We start from the raw sequence: 20712 nt of genomic DNA, 5'->3' as shown, positions 1-20712 counted from the left end.
GAGGAAACGTATTCTTGGAAGTGGTTTGGAGAGAGCAGTGGTACTGGTAGCGACTGAGAAGAGCAGCAGCAAGGAAGAACAATGGCACGGGAGGCGGACGAAATCACATTGTCCAGTAGAAGAGTAGCGGCTGAGGCGGACGGAATTACATCATCCAGTGAAGAGATGAGGAAGAGCAACGACATTGGAGGCGGCTGGAGCAGACAAAATCATATCATCTGAATGGGATGAAGAGGTTTAGGAGTGGGTGGTGGTAGTGGGCTGTGACGACAGAGGCTGCTTTTGATAAGGATTTCCAGTGACGATAGACTGGTTCTGATTAATTGATCGAGAGTTCTGATATTATGTAGAATATAAGAATAAAAAATAATATTGCCGTGATTATTGTTGATCATGTGTAAACTATTTATAGAATTACACAGAGACTGTAGGTGATTAAAACTCAACAATTTGAGTCTATCTCTAATTCAATCACTATTTATCTTTATCTTTATTATTATATTTATATTTATCATTATCTTTATCTCTATCAATTTCATAGATAGATGATTGCCCCACTCTTTGTGGCCAAAAATAGTGATTCCCCGAACATTGGACATTGGAGGTGGGTGGACTCTGTGTTGACCTCACAACCCGTTTAGAATTATAGATGAAGTCTGGGAGACTAATTAATTAATTATTTAAAAGAGTTATATAGATTGAATAATCAATTTAAAGGCTAAATTATGAGACCTCCAATTTGTATGATTAGTAGGTCCCATACCACATATTTGATTATCTTGTGTATAAGTGAGATTTGAAGAGGTATATCTATACAATTTCGTAATATTATAAATATATTTGATAAATAAATATTCATTATTTTCTATTTTAAAAAAAAACGAACGAGACAAAACGTGACAGGCGAGAAAACAAGAATGGCGTCGTATCATAATCCTCCTGTGCTTTTGACAAACGAATCTTCCCCCCCATTGAGAACAACGTCTCCTGCAAAACACAAAAATTTGACCAAGCCTCCTTGACATCTTCGCTGCTTTCTCTCTCTACCATTTCTTTCTTGTCCGCTCTTACATTCCTTTCTCTCTTCGTCTCTCTTTCCTTCCAGTCTCCCCCACCATTGCTGCTTTTGTTTTTTAAGTGTTGGGCTGACATACGGATGAGAGAGATGGAGAAGGAATCTGCAGAAATGATGTATAATGGATTTGGGTTGGGGGCTATGATGTCTCCGGAGATTGTAGAGATTGGCGAAGAGAGCAAAAGCTTTGGTGGAGATGCCAAGGACGTCTATGTGGCTGTAGGGAGAGATGATTTGGATGCTCTGAAGTGGGCTCTTCAGAATTCTCTTCTTCCGGGAAGCCGGGTCTTTCTGATTTTTGTCTGTCCACCCATTAATTTTATTCCTACCCCAGGTATATGTGGACCTTTTCCTTAAGCATACAAGTTTGTTTTCCTGTTCAGTGATTATTACCCAATTTTCAGATATCATCTTTCATCTGTTCTAAGTTTTTGCTCCTGCTACTTCTTTGGATTTTGGTTTCAGAAGATAAGTTTTGAATTTAGATTTAAAAAAAGAACTGCGTTTAATTGAAAGATTCAACCTGTAGTTCCCTAATTAAGTACCCTAGGAGGATTCTTACTGGAAGCTGCAGGAAAAAATTTAGAGAGAAGAATTCTCTAATCAAGGATGGTACCATTCAGGTCAAGACAGAAGACGTAAACGATAAGAATCCCCAATAGCTTAATCTCAGAGAAGATCAAACAAAAGTTTGAAAATTTTCAGTTCATTATATCCAGAAACCAGAACTGGGAATTCAAACTCATACTCCCCTTCCAGGCTAGTCCAAGATGAATCATTTTAATATGAGGGAAAATTTTCTCCAAACCAGCTGGTGCTGCTGCAAATCATGCAGCTTTCAGCTTGTTAATGGCACCCTATCCACGATTTAGCCAAATGTGTATCATTTAAAATGCTTTATTGGACGTTCCGAAGCATTAGAATCGATGCATGGAAAGGTAATGAAGGCGAGGGGGGATTGTGGATGCAGTTGGGAAGCTGTCAAAGGACCAAGTGGGAGTGGATAAATGGAAGAGCTACGTGAACCAAGAGAACGTCCGAAGAAGAAACATCTTGCAGAAATATATCCGCCTGTGTGTTGATTCCAAGGTAAAGCAACACCAAAACTGATTCATGAACAACCAGTATTAATTCTTAATTCCATTCCTGAGATTTTACGGTTTCTGTTTCCAAAACTCAAATTTCCGAAGGTGACGGTGGAGACGGTGCTGATAGAGAGTGAACTGATTGCTAAAGCCATCGTCGATCTCATTTCCGTGCTTAACATCACCAGACTCGTGATGGGAACGAAGAGATCCTCCTCATCCTCCCACAGGTTGCTGCTGCTGCTACTACTTTCTCATAACTCAATAACCTTCTCTGGAAAGAATCAATCTTGATATTGTTTTACCAGGAAGTTGAGGAAGGGATCAGGGAAGAGCGAATTCGTGCGCAAAAATGCACCAGATTTTTGCGAGGTGTTCATAATCAGTGGTGGTAGCAATGTCGCAAATAAAGAAGCAGTACACGGGTCTGAATCATCTTCTCCGCCATCAAAACCAAGTCGAAAACCAGAGAGAAAATTCTTGGATTGCGTCTGCTTTTCAGGCAAATGCTACGTAGATGATACCTGATTCCCACTAGTTTCAGATTTGCCGCTCCACCATCAGCAAATCATGGAGTAATTGTTGCTAACACAACAGCTTTTACTGTGAGGGATGGTTTTGTGGCTGTGAAATATTATATTCAGCTGCAATATATGTTGGACTTCAATTTCTATTGCCTCAATAGAATCACATTTCCACAGTTACCAAATAAATTATAACATCCAATTCTTAAGTTTGATTTAAGTTTAAACAATAATTGATGAAGTTTTTTAGTCAACTTCCTCTTTTTGTTCCATCATCAAACTAAGGTTAATCATGAACTTAGTTTAGTTGAAATAAACCTTGATCTTTATGAACTCTAGTTTAGGGTTTAGGGTTGCTTTTATAACTCTAATTCTCTATGGTCGAAGTATTTGGGACTTAATAATCACCAAAATTAGTAGCTATTTCATGTGGATATGATAAAAATGTAAACTATCGTATGAAATCGACAACATTTGAAGTCATTAGCTTGAATTAGTTCAATAATTTTTGCAACAAGTGAGATGTAACAAAAGGTACAGTTATGTAGTTACCTTTGGGATCCTCGAAATTCAAGTTGACTCAGATTTGAATCTCTAGAACTAGCTCAAAGCCTTAGATTAGAATGAGTTCAATTGATTCACACTCGAATCACCCTACCATGCAGGTTCGAGTGAGATTGATTGATAATGATTCATACTAATTATATTGTGAGCTAGGGTTTTACTAATAAGTCGAATTGTTTGTCATCTGAGTCCATAGGTGATTCAATAAAATGTGGAACCGATCGATGAAATACTAGGACCATTATTTTTAGAAAAAAAATCGAGGAATTTCTCGAAAAAATTCTTAGCAAGAAGAGGAAAAGGAAGTTGAACTCAAGTCCAACCAACCTTATCTTATTCTTCCTTAAAAAAGTTATTCTATTTACAAGAATCTTTATTCTATTTTATTATAAAAACTAATAAAAAAATATCTCAATGAATATTGACGTGAATATTGCATGCATGGGGATGTTACATAAACAAGTAATAATAAGAAATTATTTTGAAGTCATTCTATTCATATTTGATAGTTAAATTAAAACTTAGGTGCACCTAGGTTTAGATGGAAATAGGTTCATATTCCCTTTTTCATTCTTAGAATATAAGAAAAAGTATTGTGGGTACACATCAAACCTTAAGGAAACAAAAAGAAAACTCAAGTAAATGCTCTACCATTCCTTGATTTTCTTACATTGATGTAGATTTTGAGTTTTCAAGCAAATCAGAGCAATCTCTGCACCAATTGTGCTTCTCCGATCCTCACAAATTACAGAAAAAAGAGGAAGAGGGATACGATCATTGACGAAGATTATTATTAGTTTACTGTGCTCTCAGAAGACATGAAAAGGTTGAAAGCTCAACAGGTCACCAAGGATCAGCCACGACGAAGCCGATAAAAAAATGTGAAGACGGAGGAGGAACCCCCTGTCAGTAACCCGCCGTCAATCTTCTCCTGGAGTTCCTGTTATCTTCTGTAAATGTCACTCTCCGGTTTCGCAACCCGGTCGGAGTTCCGCCACTCCGAGTACTCCTCAGACATGGCTTCAGAAGAAAAGAATTCCCCAGGTTAGATTCCAGCCCGGTGTGAGGAATTACAGTCTCCTCACCTTCCTGTTCATCATCACTACTCTGACATGGCTTCAGAATGAAAGAATTCCCGTTCTGATGAATTACACCCTCCTTTCCTTCCCGTTCATCATCTCCTCCACCTTCGTGATTTCCGTTTTCTGTACTTAATAATCCAAAATAGGTGAACTGTTTTCTCAGTATTTCCTTACACGGGGACGGCCGGATTGGTTTCGAGGGAGACGATTGAATATGATGATCACGCAAGAGACGATGAATGGTATGAAAAGGGACGATAAAGAAGACGTTTCCAGGCTCCAGTATCGACTCAGGCCGGACGACAATCCATGGAAACTTGAAAACGTCCGGGCGGGTGACCCAGTGTCTTGGGTTCTTCATCATAACCTCAACCGCCGCCACCGGCTTCCGATGCACCTCGACGAACCCACCGGGGTGCACCAGCTTCAGCAGTCCCGGCGAACTCCTCACAACTCCCATGATCATCACTGAAAAAGACAAAGACAGATGATTAAATTGATCTCCAGAAGGGGGAGAGAAGAGAGAACCGAGGTAGAGGTGATTTATATGGTGCACGGCGGAGAAACAGAGATGGGTTAGGCTGGATTTTTCGGATCAAGTTGGCGATTCTTGTTCTATGTGTTGGAGGATTGGGGAGGAGATAATCCAAGTCAGGGCTTTGTAGATCGTAGCACTGATTCTCGGGTTGCAACGAGGAGGATGATTGTTGTTATCGTTATAGACAGGAAAGGAAGGAGCAGCAATGATTTAATCCATCCGGTTAACAACGATTCCTCTGCCACAGAGGAGGAATTTCAACAAACAGTTTCGGGCTTGTCTCCGTTAGCTCTGTTCGATTAAAAAATAAATGTGGATAAGATAGACCCGAGTCAAGACTGACCGATTTCAAGTGTCATAACTGGGTTTTGAACAACTCGGATCATGTTCCAATAATAATTAATTAAAATAAATTAGGACGATATTTTAAATAATTTTGCAAGGATAAATAAATAAGATATTTATTTTATACTAATTCTTTTGTAGATTTTGGTCCTTCACGAGGGGATGCAACTATAAATATGTGATTTTTATTGAGTGCGGAAGTAAATCCAGGCGGGTTTCTCTTCTTCTTCGTGGTGTAGATCGTGGTAATTCCGCGATTCTGTTCGCCCGGTCCAGTTCTCCTTTCGTTCGGCTTGCTGTTTGCTTTGATCTCTTTCTTCAGTGATCGCCCGACGTTTTTTCCCCCGATTCAATCGAAACCCACTGCAATCTCTCTTGACTCTCGGTTTAACCCTGCTGTCGGAAGCTCCATCATATACCGCCACGCCGCCGCAGAGGCTACCTTTCTCCTTCGTTCAAGTACTCGGTTAGAAAACTTGATGCTCTGGAATTTTTTGTTTTTTTCAACTTTAATTTTATCTGTAGTGCTGAACTATTAGCTCCCTTTTCCGACTCGTATTTTCGGCAAAAAAAGGTTTTTTTCCCTACTGTTCCCGCCCGGGATTATATAACAAAAACTTCCCACATCAGATTCTAGACGGACAGTGAATGTACTGGATCGTTAGAGATTAAGGTTAAAGAAAGGAGAACTTTGCACCTGCAGAGAGGAGCCATGGCGTGTGGTCAGTCCAACTGCTACAAGGAAGAAGAGGATGGTAACTGTCAACAGGAGAAAGGAAGAATAAGTGGGTGGACAGACACCAGTACAGACGGTGATCACACTGTCATCTGCTCCAAGTGCAAAGAAAAGGAAGCTGTGATTCCACATAATAACCACCTCTACCATGACCGACTTTGTCTTGAGTGTTTTCGCGCTTCCCTTTTCGGGAAATTCAAGCTTGTTGTTACTTCGCAATCCATGATATCTCCCCACGATAAAGTTCTTGTTGGCTTTTCCGGTGGCCCGGCCTCCAGGTTCGCTTTTGCACTTAGTCACCAATTTTTGAGAGCCATTATGATTATTTGACTTCAACCTTTCGACTTGCTTTCTGTTTATTTCGGTTTTAGTATACATATTTGAAGTTAGTTGGTTCATAAGTTTGGCGTTTAGATGCAGTAAATGTTAAAGCCATCGAATTTTTCCTCTTTACTTTCATTAATGTTTCTGGGTGTGAAAATTCTGGGATTGGATTTAATTCTTCAACGGTATGCATCTTTTAGAGGCAAAAAGGAAGGGCATTCTGAATCACAATGATTCTAGGTGTTTATGTGAAATTCTGTACGCCCTTCTCAATTTGAATCCTTAAGCTGTAACCAATGTATATTGTACGAAAAGCAATTGAATTTAAGTTTTTAATTAAAGGGATCCCATCTGCCTCACTAGATTAACATTTGAACTGGGATTACATACCACTGTATCAGAGCAGCTGCTATCTGTACCCTGTGTTTTCGGGACCTAGAGCTTCACAATTACCACATGCTTGAAAACTGGTTCTTTAGTAGCTAATAAGTTAATTGGCTTTAGATGAAATATATCTGTCCCCTCAGTTTGAGTGAGATATGGACTATGTTATTGTGCTTTAAGACACTTTAGAGTGATTAACTGCAGCTTTAGAAGATTGCGTGCTGCATTTCAGATTCAGTATGCCAGCATCCATTCTTACATACAATGAAAAACCAGTCACAACGAGAAGGAAAAGAAAGAGAGAAAGGAGGGACAAGATTCATCGAAAGAATAGTTACTTGTGAGATTGAAAGATTTGGTAGTTTCTAATTATTATTAAATCAGCGGTTCCCCATCTAATTAATTGAATATTTTTTGAATGATCATTATTTGCATTTTCGGTGCATCTGTTCTCCTTTGACATATGATTTAGGCATAATTTTGTCTCTCCGATTGCAAATATGTAATAGCAAACATCTGTGATCCCACTGTACTTGTCTGTTTCTCTTTATAGTTATACACAAACAATCCATGAGTCCTTTCCAGTCTATTCTTATTCTATGTGCCCTACCAGAATAATTATATTTTTATTAAGAAATTGTCCTCTTCTCATATCCGTACTTGATTTAGGGTGGCTGTACAGTTTGTACATGAGATGCAACTTAAAGCACAGATGAATTTTGACGCAAGCAGAGATCGATCTTTGCCAGTTTTTGGTGTTGGAGTTGCTTTTGTCAATGAGAGTGCTGTTTCTTCTGTTCCACCTGACCGGGTTAATGAAGCAATCAAAGAAATGGAGTTGATAGTGTCAAGCTTAGCCCCACCAGCAAAAGAGCTCCACATCTCACCGCTGGAGGGCATTTTTTCTGAGCATCCTGAAGAGGGAAAAAATCAACTCAACGAGTTATTAAATACGATTAGTGATGCCACAGGAAAAGAAGATTTTCTTCAGCATTTGCGTATGCTTTCACTGCAAAAGGTAATATTTTATGTACAGAGTATGGTTGTAATGGATCAAACATTTCTTAGTACTGGTCTTTCTTTATTCTGTTCATGTTGTTTAGATGGCTGTACCCATCTCCTTCTGAATAATGGAAAGGTGGACATGCTTTGTAAATGTATTGGTGCCTATGGTTTGCAGATTGCCTCTGATAATGGATATAGCAAAGTAGTTTTGGGATCGTGTGCCTCGAGAATTGCATGCCATGTCATTTCAGCAACTGTCAAGGTTCGAAATTTCATGTATTATTTAGTTTGTTGTGATGAAAATATTTTTCTGGTTCTTGCATTTTAGGGACTGTAGAGTTCGATGCCATGTCATTTCAGTAATTAGTTTTTGGTTATATCCTCTATCATTGAACTTGACTAATGACCTTTTTCCCCCTTCAGAAAATTTATTTTAAAAAATAGTTGACAAAAAAAATGTAAAATGGTATTGAGTTCAAATATTTTATTTTTAAAAATATAAAATATCCCTAATTTTTTTCGAATTTAACTTTTAAAATGAAAAAAAAAAAATCATGTCAAAATAGTATTTTTGCTGTTAGTGCAAACCTCTCCTTCAGGAAGCTGAAAACTGGCCTCTTGTGAGAGGCATTCTATCAAGTATTCTCGTCAAGAGCCATTAAAACACGTTTTGACTTAACCTATAAACCAGTCAGTTGAGACTGCTCATTGTCAATTGTCTTGCTGTTCAGGGGCAAGGGTACTCTCTACCTGCGGATGTGCAATATGTTGATGCTAGGTGGAAAATTCCTGTGGTGCTTCCTCTCCGAGACTGTCTTGCACAGGAGCTGAGCTTACTTTGTCAGCTTGACAGGTAGAGAATCTGCTGTATCATCTATAAGTTTTGTGAGGCCTTTATTCAATTATTGTCTTGCTTACTCCCTTTCGGAAAGTTCTGTTAAAAATCGAAACCTGTCCATCATAATGGATGATTCTATTTATAATGCAGCCTGTCGGTTGATCCCTGGTTATCCTGTTGAAGTCATCCTATTTTGCTATGTGCTGAGATAAGGTTTTGTTGTTATTGAAGGAAGGGTCTCATGGTGATGAACTTTTTCAGTTGAAGACTATCATAGTGGTGCCATTACAGGGAAAAATATTTTTTTAATAAAATGCAGATATGAGGGATTGAATGAGAGTGAAGATTGAATGAAACATTTACATGCCATCTTGATGATGTATGAATCACTTCTGCCATGCCAGTTGTATTTTCCAGGCACTGCATCATCTGGCTAGATTCCTAAAACTAAGGGTAGCAAAATTTGGCCTTACCCGATGAAGGGGTTTGCATTGTAAAGGCTTCATTTTAGCTTGCCAGGATGACTCTGTTTATGAGTTCTTGTTTATGCTTTATCTGGGATTAAGGCATTGTTATGTTGGGTCATTGCCATCTTTTTGAAGGAACAGATCGACTTTATTTATACACCTTGCTTCCCTCAGTTTGTAGAGTCACTTTGTTTCAATAAAATCCACAAGTTTTCACAGTTTTCATTAGCTTATATGTGAGATTTGTCTTTTTGTATTTTTTCTTGAGAAATTGAAAACAAATGACAAAAGTATAAGTATTCTATTTTTAATTTTCTAATTTTTTTATATCCCTATTTTCTTGTGTCCATTAAAAATTTCATTGGCTTTATACACTTTGTACTTTTTTTTTCTTTTATATGTTAAGTGGGCCTGACCTATGCTTCTCCTACCACAAATTTATTAGTATCGCTTCCCATTTTTTTTAAAATTTGGAAACTGTATCGTACTTGATGTCGTACACACTCTTAATGGCCAAAACTTTTCCAAGAATGCAGTTTGAAAACCTTACAGCTGCTTGATCGCCCTCTTTCTGGCATCAACAATCTAGTGTCATCATTTGTTTCACTTTTGCAGGTAAGTAAAATGAGTTTTATTTCACTCCAAATTGCCAAAATCTTCTTTTGCTGTTGTTATTTTCACTTTCTTCCTGTCTTTATCAGTCTAATGTTTTAAAGCTTCAAATTTAGGAAGAAAATCCTTCACGGGAACGCACCATAGTAAGGACAGCAGAGAAGCTGACTCCATTTTCATTCAACAAAATACCAGACACTGTCAATGCAAATATCAACCCATCCCTGCGGAGACGTCTTAAATCACAGAATTTGAAGTCAAATGAATCTATTGCAGTAGATGTCTTCTGTGCAGTATGTGCTGGCCCATTGAGTGCATTGGAGATGCAAACAGCCAGAGGCAGGCTTGAGATTTCCCAAATGAGTAGAGACCTGTTTGGAGCTATTTGCTGTCAAAGTTGTTCGTTCCAGATTCTGCCAAATGATCCTTTGTCACTCGAAAATTTCTACTCACTCCTTCCTGAACCCATGTTGAGAAAGGTCAAAGGCGCCAATGGAGAGGACAAAAGTTGGCTAAGGTGATAATTCATTTTTATCTGTGAGAAATTTTGTCTACTACAAAGAATCGTAGTCCATTCATTTATCACTGGAAGAGATTTTAACTTACAAGGATTGCAATCCCAGAGCTCTCTGGGCCTGACTCATCCTAAATACCCGTTCAATTCGAAGCTGTTCTTGTTTGTTGCTTCTCGTGTAAAAGCTGTACAACTTTGAACATGTCCTGAACTGTAGTTGGGTTTGCGGTTTTGCCTCAGGGGGAAGATAGAAGACTGCTTACTATCAGATGATGAAGCTGGAGCATGAAGCTGTATTGTGTTTTTATTTTTGTTCATCTTTACGAGTAACTATCAGCAGATGCTTATCAAGTTTTTTCCTCGGCATTCCTGCTTTTATGGTGGATGAGCTTGTTTGATGAAGTCTCTGCTGAAGAAGCAGAAATGTGGAAGCAACTACTGCCCAGTAATCATCACATAAACGAAGTTTAAAGATTCTGTTGAATGTTTGAGCTATTTATTTTGGGTTATATTAATCTCATGAGCAAAAATTCTGATTTTGACATAAAATTTGGCCATTTGTGGCCGGCAAATTTTATTTAGAGGGGGATGAGAAGATTTTGGCTTGTAAATCTTAATACTTCTTGATGTATCTCACTGCTGCATCGGTTAACGTGTTTTAATGGCTATTTCATCTTGTAAGAGATTGAAGGCAACGGTTTGATCGTCACTGGAAGCTATTTAGAATGAGAAAAGCCTCGTTTTCTCAACGACTCTGTTTCTAAAATCGAAAGGAATTCTTTATAAATGTTTTCTGCAGTTTTCCAGAAAATTCAAAAAAATATTTTTATATCCAAATAGTTTCAGTAATGGCACTCCGGACGTGTGCGCAGCCTCTGAGAGAACACGGACACGCGCTTCTCTTTGGAGATGCATCGGATAGAATATCTGCAGAAAACTCAGAAATAACGCTAGTTGTGTTCATAGCGAAGACGGCGACGAAGAAGAGGTACGAATGGACGGAGAAGCAGTGGATAACAAGGAAAACGAAGCAGAAATGCTGTTTGGTGTTAAACGGGACGACCCAAAAAGCCAAAGACTCCGAAAGCAGCATTCCGACCGAAACGCACGAAGAGTACAAGAAACACGAATTAATCACCATGAAAACGGAAGAAGAAGCGAAGGCGGTGAAGGGTCTTTGATACGAAGGACTTTGGGATAAGAGAGAATAGAGGAAGAAGAGACGATGAAGAATTAGGAGGAAAAGAGAATAGAGGAAGAAGAGACGATGAAGAATTAGGAGGAAAAGAGAATTAGAGATAAGAAGAGACTAATTAAGAATCAAATCCATATCCTACATTCCATTTCATCCCGGCTATATATAGCCATATAATTACAGGAAAAACTAACCACTAATTAACAACTGATAATAACTACCTGAATAACCCACATACAGCAATTGCCTTAGCCACGAAAAACTAACCACTAATTAACAACTGATAATAACTACCTGAATAACCCACATACAGCAATTGCCTTAGCCACGTACTACCTTCATGGTTTTTCTGTGTGTGACCGTATCATTCCCCACCCCTTAAGATCCTTGTCCTCAAGGATAAAATCAAGATATGATCTTTGTCCTGAGCCACCAGACCAACTTTCATAATGACTTTGTATGGAACCAAGAAATGTTGGCGAACTTCATGGAGGGTCTGGTTCTGGTTAATCTCCTTCAATATCCCTGATGCCCATAGGGGGAAAATCCTCGATCATAAATAATTGTGGTCATTCGCAACGATGGCCTAGAACGAACTTCTCATCACAATAATAGCATAACCCCTTCTCTCGACGTTCTCGTGCCTCTTGGTTGGTTATTCGGTGGAAGGTTGTTGGTTGAGTATTAAAGCTTTGGTTTATGTGTTGGGTTGGTGGAGGACCTAGCACTCCAGCTATTGGGTTGGTTGAGACCTTTGGTGTCGCAAAAGTTGGTTGGGAAAGTAATTGGTGATTTGGTTGCCTTTGCAGCTGATTACGTTCCTCGATGAGCCGAGCTACTCCTATTGTATCTGCTAAGGTTCTAGGTTGTTTAATTTTAACGTCGATGCAAATGTTGTCTCGAAGTCCTACAATAAAAATAAACTTTTCTGGTAGGCCGTCCACTCGGTGGGAAAGTATTTCAAAAGCTTCTTGATAAGCTGCTACGATTGTAGTTTGTTTAAGGCGATTCAAAGCTTCTGAAGGGTCCTCGTAGTTGGTTGGACCAAATTGAAGTTGTATAGCCTTGGTAAACTCATCCCATGTGAATGGTCCGCGAAATTTCGTCAACCACCTATGCCATTGCAGGGGGATACCCTCTAAATGGAAAGAGGCTAGCTGAACTTGTAGTTTTAGTGCAATGTATTTAAATTCAAAGTATTACTCAGCCTTGTAAATCCATCGAGTTGGGTCGTCTCCATTAAACTTTGGAAAGGATAACTTGAGGTATTGATGAGAATGGTCATTTATAGTATTTGAGCGAGAAATCTATGAGGGTGAGGATTCATCATGTGCAAATGGATTAGTTTCAGGAGGGCTAATGTTTTAGTTACGAAAGACTCAAAAGAGCTTGAAACTCGGTTAATACGGCTTGTAAGGCTGTGTTCACCTAATCGAAACTTGTCTCGTGTGGTGCCAAGATTTCATCGACATTGCGGAACTCTGCGTTTGTTTTGCCGCGATTATGCACAGAAGGAACTTTTTTTTTTTTTGGCTCTAGGTTTCAGAAATCTCCGGAGAAGGCTTACGTCAAATCCGGACGAGTATACGACGACGTCAATAGCAGCAGCAAACGAGAACTTTTTTCTTCCCTAAATTCTCGATTCCGTCGGCGGCAATAACGAAATTATCAATTTTTGGTTCTGTCGGTGGCGATGACGGCTTCGGTGGTGCAGCTCAAGTCCCGGCAACGGCAACGGCCGCGCTAATGAAGGTCTGCGGCTCGGATTTGCAGCGGCGAGGAAGGTTTGTGGCTCTGATTTCTTCCCGAATAGAGATTTGCGAGTCGGAATTCGGAATTTCTTCCCGGCGACCGAGTAAGGTCTGCGGTGACTCTGATTTCGGAGTTTCTTTTCGGAAGAGAAGAAGAGGCGAAGAGGCGATGACGGCTTCAGTGGCAGAGGTCGAGTTCCGGCGACGACAGCGTTGAGGAAGTCGGTGGCCTCTGTTTTCTGCTCGAACAGAGATTTTTGACGCGGTTTTTTTTTTTTTTTAATTTCTTCCCGGCAACAGAGGAAGGAAGTCGATTCCAGCAGTGTTGAGGAAGATCTACGGGTCTGATTCGCAGCGGTAACGGCAGCGGCGAGGAGGCGATGGCTTCAGATTTTCTTCCCAAATAGAGATTTCTTCTGATTTCGAAATTTCTTCCCGAACAGAGATTTTCTCTGATTTCGGAATATTTTTTTTCCGGCGACAGAGGGAAGGGTTGCGGTAACTCCGACTTTCGGAATTGCTTCTCGGCGACGAAAATTGACAGCCCAGAGAGAAAGGGAAGATTCACGGCAGATTTTAGTACGACTTGGAAGAGAAGCTGCGTCAGAGGAAACAAATTTTTTTTTTTTTCTTTTCTTGGAACAGAAAGGTTTGAAAGGAAGCGGCGACAGTAGTTTGGAGAAGATTATTCCGAGTTTTTGGAAAGACGGAAAGAACGGAAGGAGAGCAAAGAGAGAGTTGGGGAAATTGAAGAGCGTTGACAAAGAGACGTAGGGACAGATGAAGGGAACTCGCGGAATGGACTTCCGGAGTCGTAAACTCTCTGATACGAAGGATTTGGGATAAGAGAAAGAACAGAGGAAGAAGAGACGTTGAAGAATTAGGTGGAGAAGAGAATTAGAGATAAGAAGAGACTAATTAAGAATCAACTGATAATAACTACCTGAACAACCCACATACAGCAACGCCTTAGCCACCGTGGTCTTTCTGCGTGTGACCATATCAGTCTTCCTCACGAGCAGGTTCCGCAGCCTGGAGATTTCAACACAGACAAGCTCGAACAACTCTAATGAAGAAAAAACAACCTCCCCTCCCCCTAGAAAGAGAAGGGCAATTAACAGGCTGTGTATACGCAGTAACAGTGCTCTCTTTCTGCCATTTTTGCACTTGAGCAAGTCTTCTTCTCTGTTCAACATTTCCTGCGAAAAGTGATTGTTCTGATTGCATCCTCTAACATCTATCTAACATAACACGCTACAACGTTGCATATGATCGGAATCGAAACTCGATGATTCTAACCTGTAAGTGAGTCGAAACATGACGCCACTGGTAGGAATTCATCCAACTGGGCAAGTGAGTGACATGTATAAGGTTCCAAAAAACAGATGGGAGTCGGCTCAAATTAATCAAAGAACTCAGAGATGAATCAGAAATCTTTGCTTTACTATACAACAAACCCTCCAGTCTCTTATGCTATTCTTCTCTGAACTGACGTAATTCATCATCCCTCCTGAGGCCATGTCTGGATTTTGGATAGAACAGCTCTATCAGGTGGTTTTTTTTTTCTTTTTTAATCTATATTAATTATCTTCCTGTTTTTAAATATGATTTAATTTATAATTGAATATATATTATAATAGTTATATTTTTTATGTGGTAAAACAACCAACAATATTAAAATTATTATTATTATTATTATTAAAACCGCATAGGTTTGGCTCCTTTCCACCGGTCTTTTAGATCACGATTCCTCTCTTCATGTCACGTCTTCTTCTCTCCTCTCGTTCACCTTCGTGTACAGAAGACTGTCTGGTCAAACTAGGAAACCAATCTGTCCTTATTCAATTTTTTAACCCATTGGTTCCTTCTAATATTCGCCTATAAAATTTTTGTCCGAGTACTTATTCTTCTTCTTGTCAGTTGGAAGGAACCAATCCAAGCGAACCAATGGAGAGATCATCCATGGAGAAGGAAGAACCCCTTCTGCTCAACGAGGTGGCCGCTGAGGAAACCCGTCAAGTTCTCGGAAGATTCCATTCGTCTTCCGTGGCGGAGGGGGACATTCAGCCTATAAGAAACGTCGGAAATTTCGTCAACGAGTTCTGGATCGAATCCAAAAAACTCTGGTACCTCGCCGGCCCCGCCATCTTCACCTCCATCTGCCAGTATTCCCTCGGCGCTGTCACCCAGCTCCTCGCCGGCCATGTCGGCACAATCGAGCTCGCCGCGATCTCCATCGAGAACTCCGTCATCGCCGGCTTCTCCTTCGGCGTCATGGTGAGGAAACAAGACTTAGAACAATTTGATTTTCTGATCTCAGTATTCTTACTCTGATGTTGAGTTGTTTGCGTTGATAAGTTGGGGATGGGAAGCGCGCTGGAGACGCTGTGCGGACAGGCCTACGGGGCGGGGCAACTGGATATGCTGGGCGTGTACATGCAGCGTTCGTGGGTGATCCTCAACGCCACCGCTCTCCTCCTCTGCCTACTCTACGTTTTCGCGGCGCCTATCCTGAAAGCGATCGGGCAGGCAGAGGGGATCGCCGACGCGGCGGGGACATTCGCCATATGGATGATACCGCAGCTCTTCGCCTATTCGATGAATTTTCCCATCGCCAAGTTCTTGCAGGCGCAGAGCAAGATGATAGCCATGGCGGTGATATCCACAGTGGCGCTCCTCCTGCACACGTTCTTCAGCTGGCTGCTTATGCTGAAGCTCCGGTGGGGGATGGCCGGCGCGGCTGTCGTTCTCAACGGGTCGTGGTGGTTCATCGTGGTGGCGCAGTTGGTTTACATCTTCAGTGGTACCTGTGGCAGGGCTTGGAGCGGCTTCTCATGGAAGGCCTTCCAGAGCCTCTGGGGTTTTGTGAAGCTCTCCCTGGCCTCTGCAGTCATGTTATGGTGAGGCCACTGTCCCTGCCCCCACTCGGACAAGCCAATATAAGCTAAAGTAGTTTTTAAATTTTTAAATATTTTTTTTAAAAAAATGATATTGATATTATTTAATATTAAGTTTTTAAAACCAGAAATTAATTTATTTTTCATATATATTTAAATATAATAATTTATGATTGGCAGCCTCGAGGTCTGGTATTACATGGCTTTGATTCTCTTTGCTGGGTATCTGAAGAACCCTGAAATCTCAGTGGACGCTTTATCCATATGGTACGTTTCTCCACAATCTTCTGTTCGACGAAATTCCTCTCTCATTCTTCTTCACATTGTCTTCGTCTCTTTCAATCTCTGCAGCACAAACATACTGGGTTGGGCGGCGATGGTGGCCATTGGATCAAATGCAGCCACCAGGTTTGTCATGGAAGACACTGAAGCTCTCACGCTCCATTACCAGAAACTCGCTCACCATGTTCCATTTTTTTGTGTTTGCAGCGTGAGGGTGGCGAACGAGCTTGGAGCAGGTCACCCGAGGACGGCCAAATTCTCGGTGGTTGTCGTTGTGATAACATCGTTGATGCTCGGGATACTCCTGTCGCTTGTTCTGATTGTTGAACGCAAACAATATCCTAGTGCGTTTACCAACAGTGAAGAAGTAAAGAAGCTTGTCTACAAGCTCACCCCGTTGCTTGCAATCTCCATTGTTGTCAACAATGTGCAGCCTGTTCTCTCAGGTACATTTTTTTTTCTCTTTTAAACTCTCAGGAAAACCCCATTCAGTGAAGTTGAGTTCATCAAAATAGTCATCCATGGAAATAGAGTAGAGATGGCATCAGGTATACAGATAAAGGAACAAGAAATGTAAAAATTCACCACCCTTTTAGTGAAATGATCATTTCATCTGACTGAGTAGCATCTGCCATGAAGGAGTGGCTATTGGAGCTGGGTGGCAAGCGGCAGTGGCTTATGTGAACATTGGATGCTATTACCTATTTGGGATTCCTTTGGGGCTTATCTTGGGTTACATGCTTGACATGGGCGTGCAGGTAAAATCGCTGGTTGTCTCACTTCAGACTGTCTGCACCTCTTTGCAATGAAATATGTTTCATGTTTTCTTGTTTAAAATTGATGTTTTCAGGGCATATGGTATGGGATGCTGGGGGGCACTCTGTTGCAAACCTTCATACTTTTCTGGATGACATACAGAACTAACTGGAACAAAGAGGTAAAATTAAGTTCAGAAAGACTCAGCACTCCAGCTCCAGCATTCTCTTTCCTTGTTTTTCTTAAACTAGACTCACACTGAGAAATATGGAATTAAAACAGGCCTCAGTAGCCGAGGACAGGATAAGGATGTGGGGAGGAGATCTGAGGCAGGATGAAGAAAAACAGTAAATCCTATTTTGAGCAAAATTTCCTTCACCATTTGATGATTCTATCCCATTAAGATAACCTGCAGCAAGGCCATAGGAAGAAGGAGAGATTTCCTCCATCTCATCTACCCAAGGAAAAGCTATTTTTTTATGACTAATAAATCTCAGTTCCACTATATAATGTGTTTTATTAATTAAATAAGTGGAAATGAATAATCACCCATTAATAGAAGGTTTGGAAAGATTTGAAGCCGAAGAGACAGAAGTCAGGATTGATGGAGAAGAGATAGTTGACTTGCCACTGCCATTATCAGCTTCTTTTTTTCTTTTTTGCAAATAATGATTTCATCAAGCCAGAGGCAACTGCTGGAAACCAACAAAAAGGCTATGCAGACCCATTCCTCTTGCTAATGAATCAGCTACATGATTAGTTCATCGGTTTACATGATCCCACAAGGTCACAGACTCAAGCACATCAACTGAAGATTATACAATCCAGACCTTCATGAAATTCCTAAAAGATCTAGATGCCCATCTAGGAACCATCTCTCCTATCAAAAGCCTCGACATCAACAAAGTACTTTCTTCTCCGAATTCTAAACCACCTAACCTCATGAACAGCTCCTGAATGCAAGTGCATCCAAGAAAATGAAACACTATTGGTTACGAGCAGTTACACGAAGCAGAGGCTTTCCTGCACTCTTATCGAATGTTTAAAGCTCATCACAGGAAGAGAACAGGGGAATTACTCTAGAACCAAACTGAAAGCGGAATTGCTTCTCATCCACATGTTAATAAAACGTGTGCCCAACATACATTCTCCTTTTATAGATCTAAAATGCCCAAAATCTTCATAGACCCATACAAAAACAGGAATTGCAAAATCCTCGAACAAACTGTAATAAACAAAACTAGAGAAAAACGCAAACCAAGCGAATATCCACTAGGCAGTGAGTACAACCGCACCACCAGCCTCTTTAATCTTCTTCTCCGCGATCTTGGACACCAGCTTGGTCTTCACTACAAATGGCTTACCTGGCGGCAAAACTCCTTTTCCCAGAAGCTTAAAGTACCCAAATTGAGTGATATCTATAAGGGGAACCTTATCGGTATCGGCCTTGGCCTTAACGTCGTCAGGCAGAAGAGAGTGGAGGCGGTCGATGTTGACGATGGGACAGTAGAACTTGTTGCGCAGTTTGTGGAAATAACGCATACCAACTTTACCAAAGTAACCGGGATGGTACTTGTCGAAGAGGATACGGTGGTGGTGCAAGCCTCCGGCATTACCGCGACCTCCGGGGTGCTTGCGGTGCTTTCCGACGCGGCCGTGGCCGGCACTAACGTGGCCTCTCTTCTTGCGGTTCTTCTTGAAGCGGGTCGTCATCTCGTCTCCTCTGGAGCGGTTGCGGCAGCAGGAGAGAGAGAAGGAGAGGCTGTAGGGTTTCTGTGCACAGCGATGTGAGGGTTTTGTAGATCGTAACCTGGGCCAAGTGAGGGCAGCCCAAGCTGAATGGATGGCCCATTAAAAACAAGTACCCCGGACTGCCTGCAAAATGTTAATTTGTGGGCTTCCTATCGATTTAGTCTGGGGGAGAGCGGTCAAGGAGCTATTTATCATCTTCTGACAAGATTTATTAAGAATAATCTCACATATAAATCAGATATGCAGATGAATTTTATGCTTTTTAATAGAAAAGAGACCTTCTAACTTGGTTAATCTTTTTAGGATTAAATCTTAACCCAACTTCAACAAACATGATCTTATAAGGGGGCTTTCACAACATCAATATCTAAGGTAGAATTGCAACATAATTGCCAATGGTGTCAACCGTGGTGATAATTCAGGTCAGTGGATCACATCATTTTTTTGTCAAATTTTGCATAAACAGTTCCTACATCAATATAATTATCATCGTGTTCATCATAATCCAGTCACAAGTTAGTAGATATAGTTGTTAAGAAAGCCAGCCAGAATGGAAAAGACAATAAAAGATTGACACTAAACGAGAGGAATTGTCTGAGTATACCCTATTCCCCTTCATTTATAAGATTGAATAGAACTACTCATAGGACTATCTTCATGGTGACCAGTGAGATTCAACTAATTTAAAGAATTCAATCACTCACATTTGAGAACAAGTTTTCTTGCTACATTAGATCCCTTACTATGTTCAAGTAATGCTTAAAAACCCCACAATTCCATCCATTCATCCATTTGAAACCTAAAAAAACTACTTGGGACGACAATGGATGAGTTGATCCACCCAAATGAACAGAATTCTGTTGCTAGTTTTCGCATAGATGGTTCAGTTATAACACCTTCCAAAAACTAGACATAGAGCAAACACAGACCTGGAAGTAATGGCTTACCTGAGATCAAAACATCAACAAGGAACCACAACTTAAACAAGTTCTACAAGATTGGAAAGGTCGGAGCAGCTAAAGAGGGCAAGAAGAACAACCAAGACAGACCCTTAGGCATGACCTATCTCTGTCTTAAAACCTCCTTCCTACCCAAAATCATGACTGATGTCACACACCTCAGACCTCGGCCTTGGCAGACCGAGACACTCCCCATATAGAACCACCTCTTTCATGTGATGTCTTAACCTCTTCTGCCAGATTGCATAAACCCTAATCCTCCAATCCAGTAACCAAAAATTATAACTTAAAACTGACTCACTCTACGCTTCATACCCAGACTCTTAGGGTTTGTTTGGAACCCCAAGGAAAAGAAAAAAAATGAAAATGAAAATTTGACTATTATTATTCCCAAAAATAGTTAGTGAAAATGAGAATTTGATCATTATCTCATTTACACTAACTATTTTTGGGAATAATAATGGTCCAATTCTCATTTTTTTCTTGTCTTTTCTTTTTTTTTCTAGGGATTCCAAACAGACCCTTAGTGTTATAAAGTGATATAACCTAGACAACCACAAGACCAACACTTTGATACTCATTGCCCCTTCAATTCAAGCAAAAATCAAAATCAGATATAAGAAGCAACAACCTCTTATCATAATATGTAAGTGCCACTGTATCAGAAGTTTAACCACATGAGCTGAAAATTACACAATGCACATCCCAGATTCATCTATCTTATCAAACATCCAAATACCAATATCTAATCAAACACCCTCTACACGGAAGGACTGACTTTTAACCAAAAACAAACCGTTCCACAAACTGGTGAATTTATAACAATATATTATATATTCTTCTCCAAGTTCTACAAATCCTAACCTTATACACACTGAATGCACCGAATAAATGGAATTGAACAAATCCTGATCTCCAATCCAGAGATCAAACATTTAACTTAAATTAATCCAGTTTAGGCTCCAGTCTGTATCAGAGGCTTGAGAACTGATATAAAGAGTAAGATCAGCTGTTTCATGATTCTTCA

The 20712-nt window shown here is 40.3% G+C and overlaps 4 protein-coding genes across 6 annotated transcripts; 3 read left to right on the top strand and 1 right to left on the bottom strand.

The window, feature by feature from the left end:
* Positions 1 to 1165: 1165 nt before the first annotated feature.
* LOC137962080 (U-box domain-containing protein 33-like) lies at positions 1166 to 2688 on the top strand. Its single transcript, XM_068808790.1, has 4 exons — positions 1166 to 1409; positions 2046 to 2164; positions 2266 to 2390; positions 2469 to 2688. The coding sequence occupies exons 1-4, from the start codon at positions 1166 to 1168 to the stop codon at positions 2686 to 2688; spliced, it is 708 nt and encodes a 235-aa protein (XP_068664891.1).
* Positions 2689 to 5434: 2746 nt separating this feature from the next.
* On the top strand, positions 5435 to 10759 carry LOC137962709 (cytoplasmic tRNA 2-thiolation protein 2). 3 transcript variants are annotated; one of them, XM_068809733.1, is made up of 8 exons: positions 5435 to 5679; positions 5917 to 6227; positions 7327 to 7675; positions 7838 to 7924; positions 8394 to 8515; positions 9504 to 9582; positions 9696 to 10096; positions 10334 to 10759. In XM_068809733.1, the coding sequence occupies exons 2-8, from the start codon at positions 5926 to 5928 to the stop codon at positions 10380 to 10382; spliced, it is 1389 nt and encodes a 462-aa protein (XP_068665834.1). In that variant the 5' UTR covers positions 5435 to 5679; positions 5917 to 5925; the 3' UTR covers positions 10383 to 10759. The 3 variants fall into 3 exon arrangements, with proteins under 3 accessions (XP_068665834.1, XP_068665833.1, XP_068665835.1); XM_068809732.1 differs by having other exon boundaries at positions 5844 to 6227; XM_068809734.1 differs by lacking the exon at positions 5435 to 5679 and having other exon boundaries at positions 6154 to 6227; positions 7340 to 7675.
* A 4214-nt stretch (positions 10760 to 14973) lies between these two features.
* Positions 14974 to 17768, top strand: LOC137962326 (protein DETOXIFICATION 29-like). Its single transcript, XM_068809128.1, has 8 exons — positions 14974 to 15316; positions 15398 to 15939; positions 16117 to 16203; positions 16288 to 16344; positions 16426 to 16664; positions 16858 to 16976; positions 17069 to 17155; positions 17257 to 17768. The coding sequence occupies exons 1-8, from the start codon at positions 14987 to 14989 to the stop codon at positions 17323 to 17325; spliced, it is 1530 nt and encodes a 509-aa protein (XP_068665229.1). The 5' UTR covers positions 14974 to 14986; the 3' UTR covers positions 17326 to 17768.
* On the bottom strand, positions 17677 to 18729 carry LOC137962327 (large ribosomal subunit protein uL15x-like). Its single transcript, XM_068809129.1, has one exon. The coding sequence runs from the start codon at positions 18685 to 18687 to the stop codon at positions 18247 to 18249; it is 441 nt and encodes a 146-aa protein (XP_068665230.1). The 5' UTR covers positions 18688 to 18729; the 3' UTR covers positions 17677 to 18246.
* Between the last annotated feature and the right edge of the window lie 1983 nt (positions 18730 to 20712).

Source organism: Aristolochia californica, unplaced genomic scaffold (genome assembly GCF_029961685.1).
Source record: "Aristolochia californica isolate CCGP_79_NKW_82.1479 unplaced genomic scaffold, dmAriCali1.0.hap1 SCAF_4, whole genome shotgun sequence".
NCBI classification, from domain to species: Eukaryota; Viridiplantae; Streptophyta; class Magnoliopsida; order Piperales; family Aristolochiaceae; genus Aristolochia; species Aristolochia californica.
The sequence above is the reverse complement of the archived record's forward strand: the minus strand, read 5'-3'. Positions and strand labels throughout refer to the sequence as shown.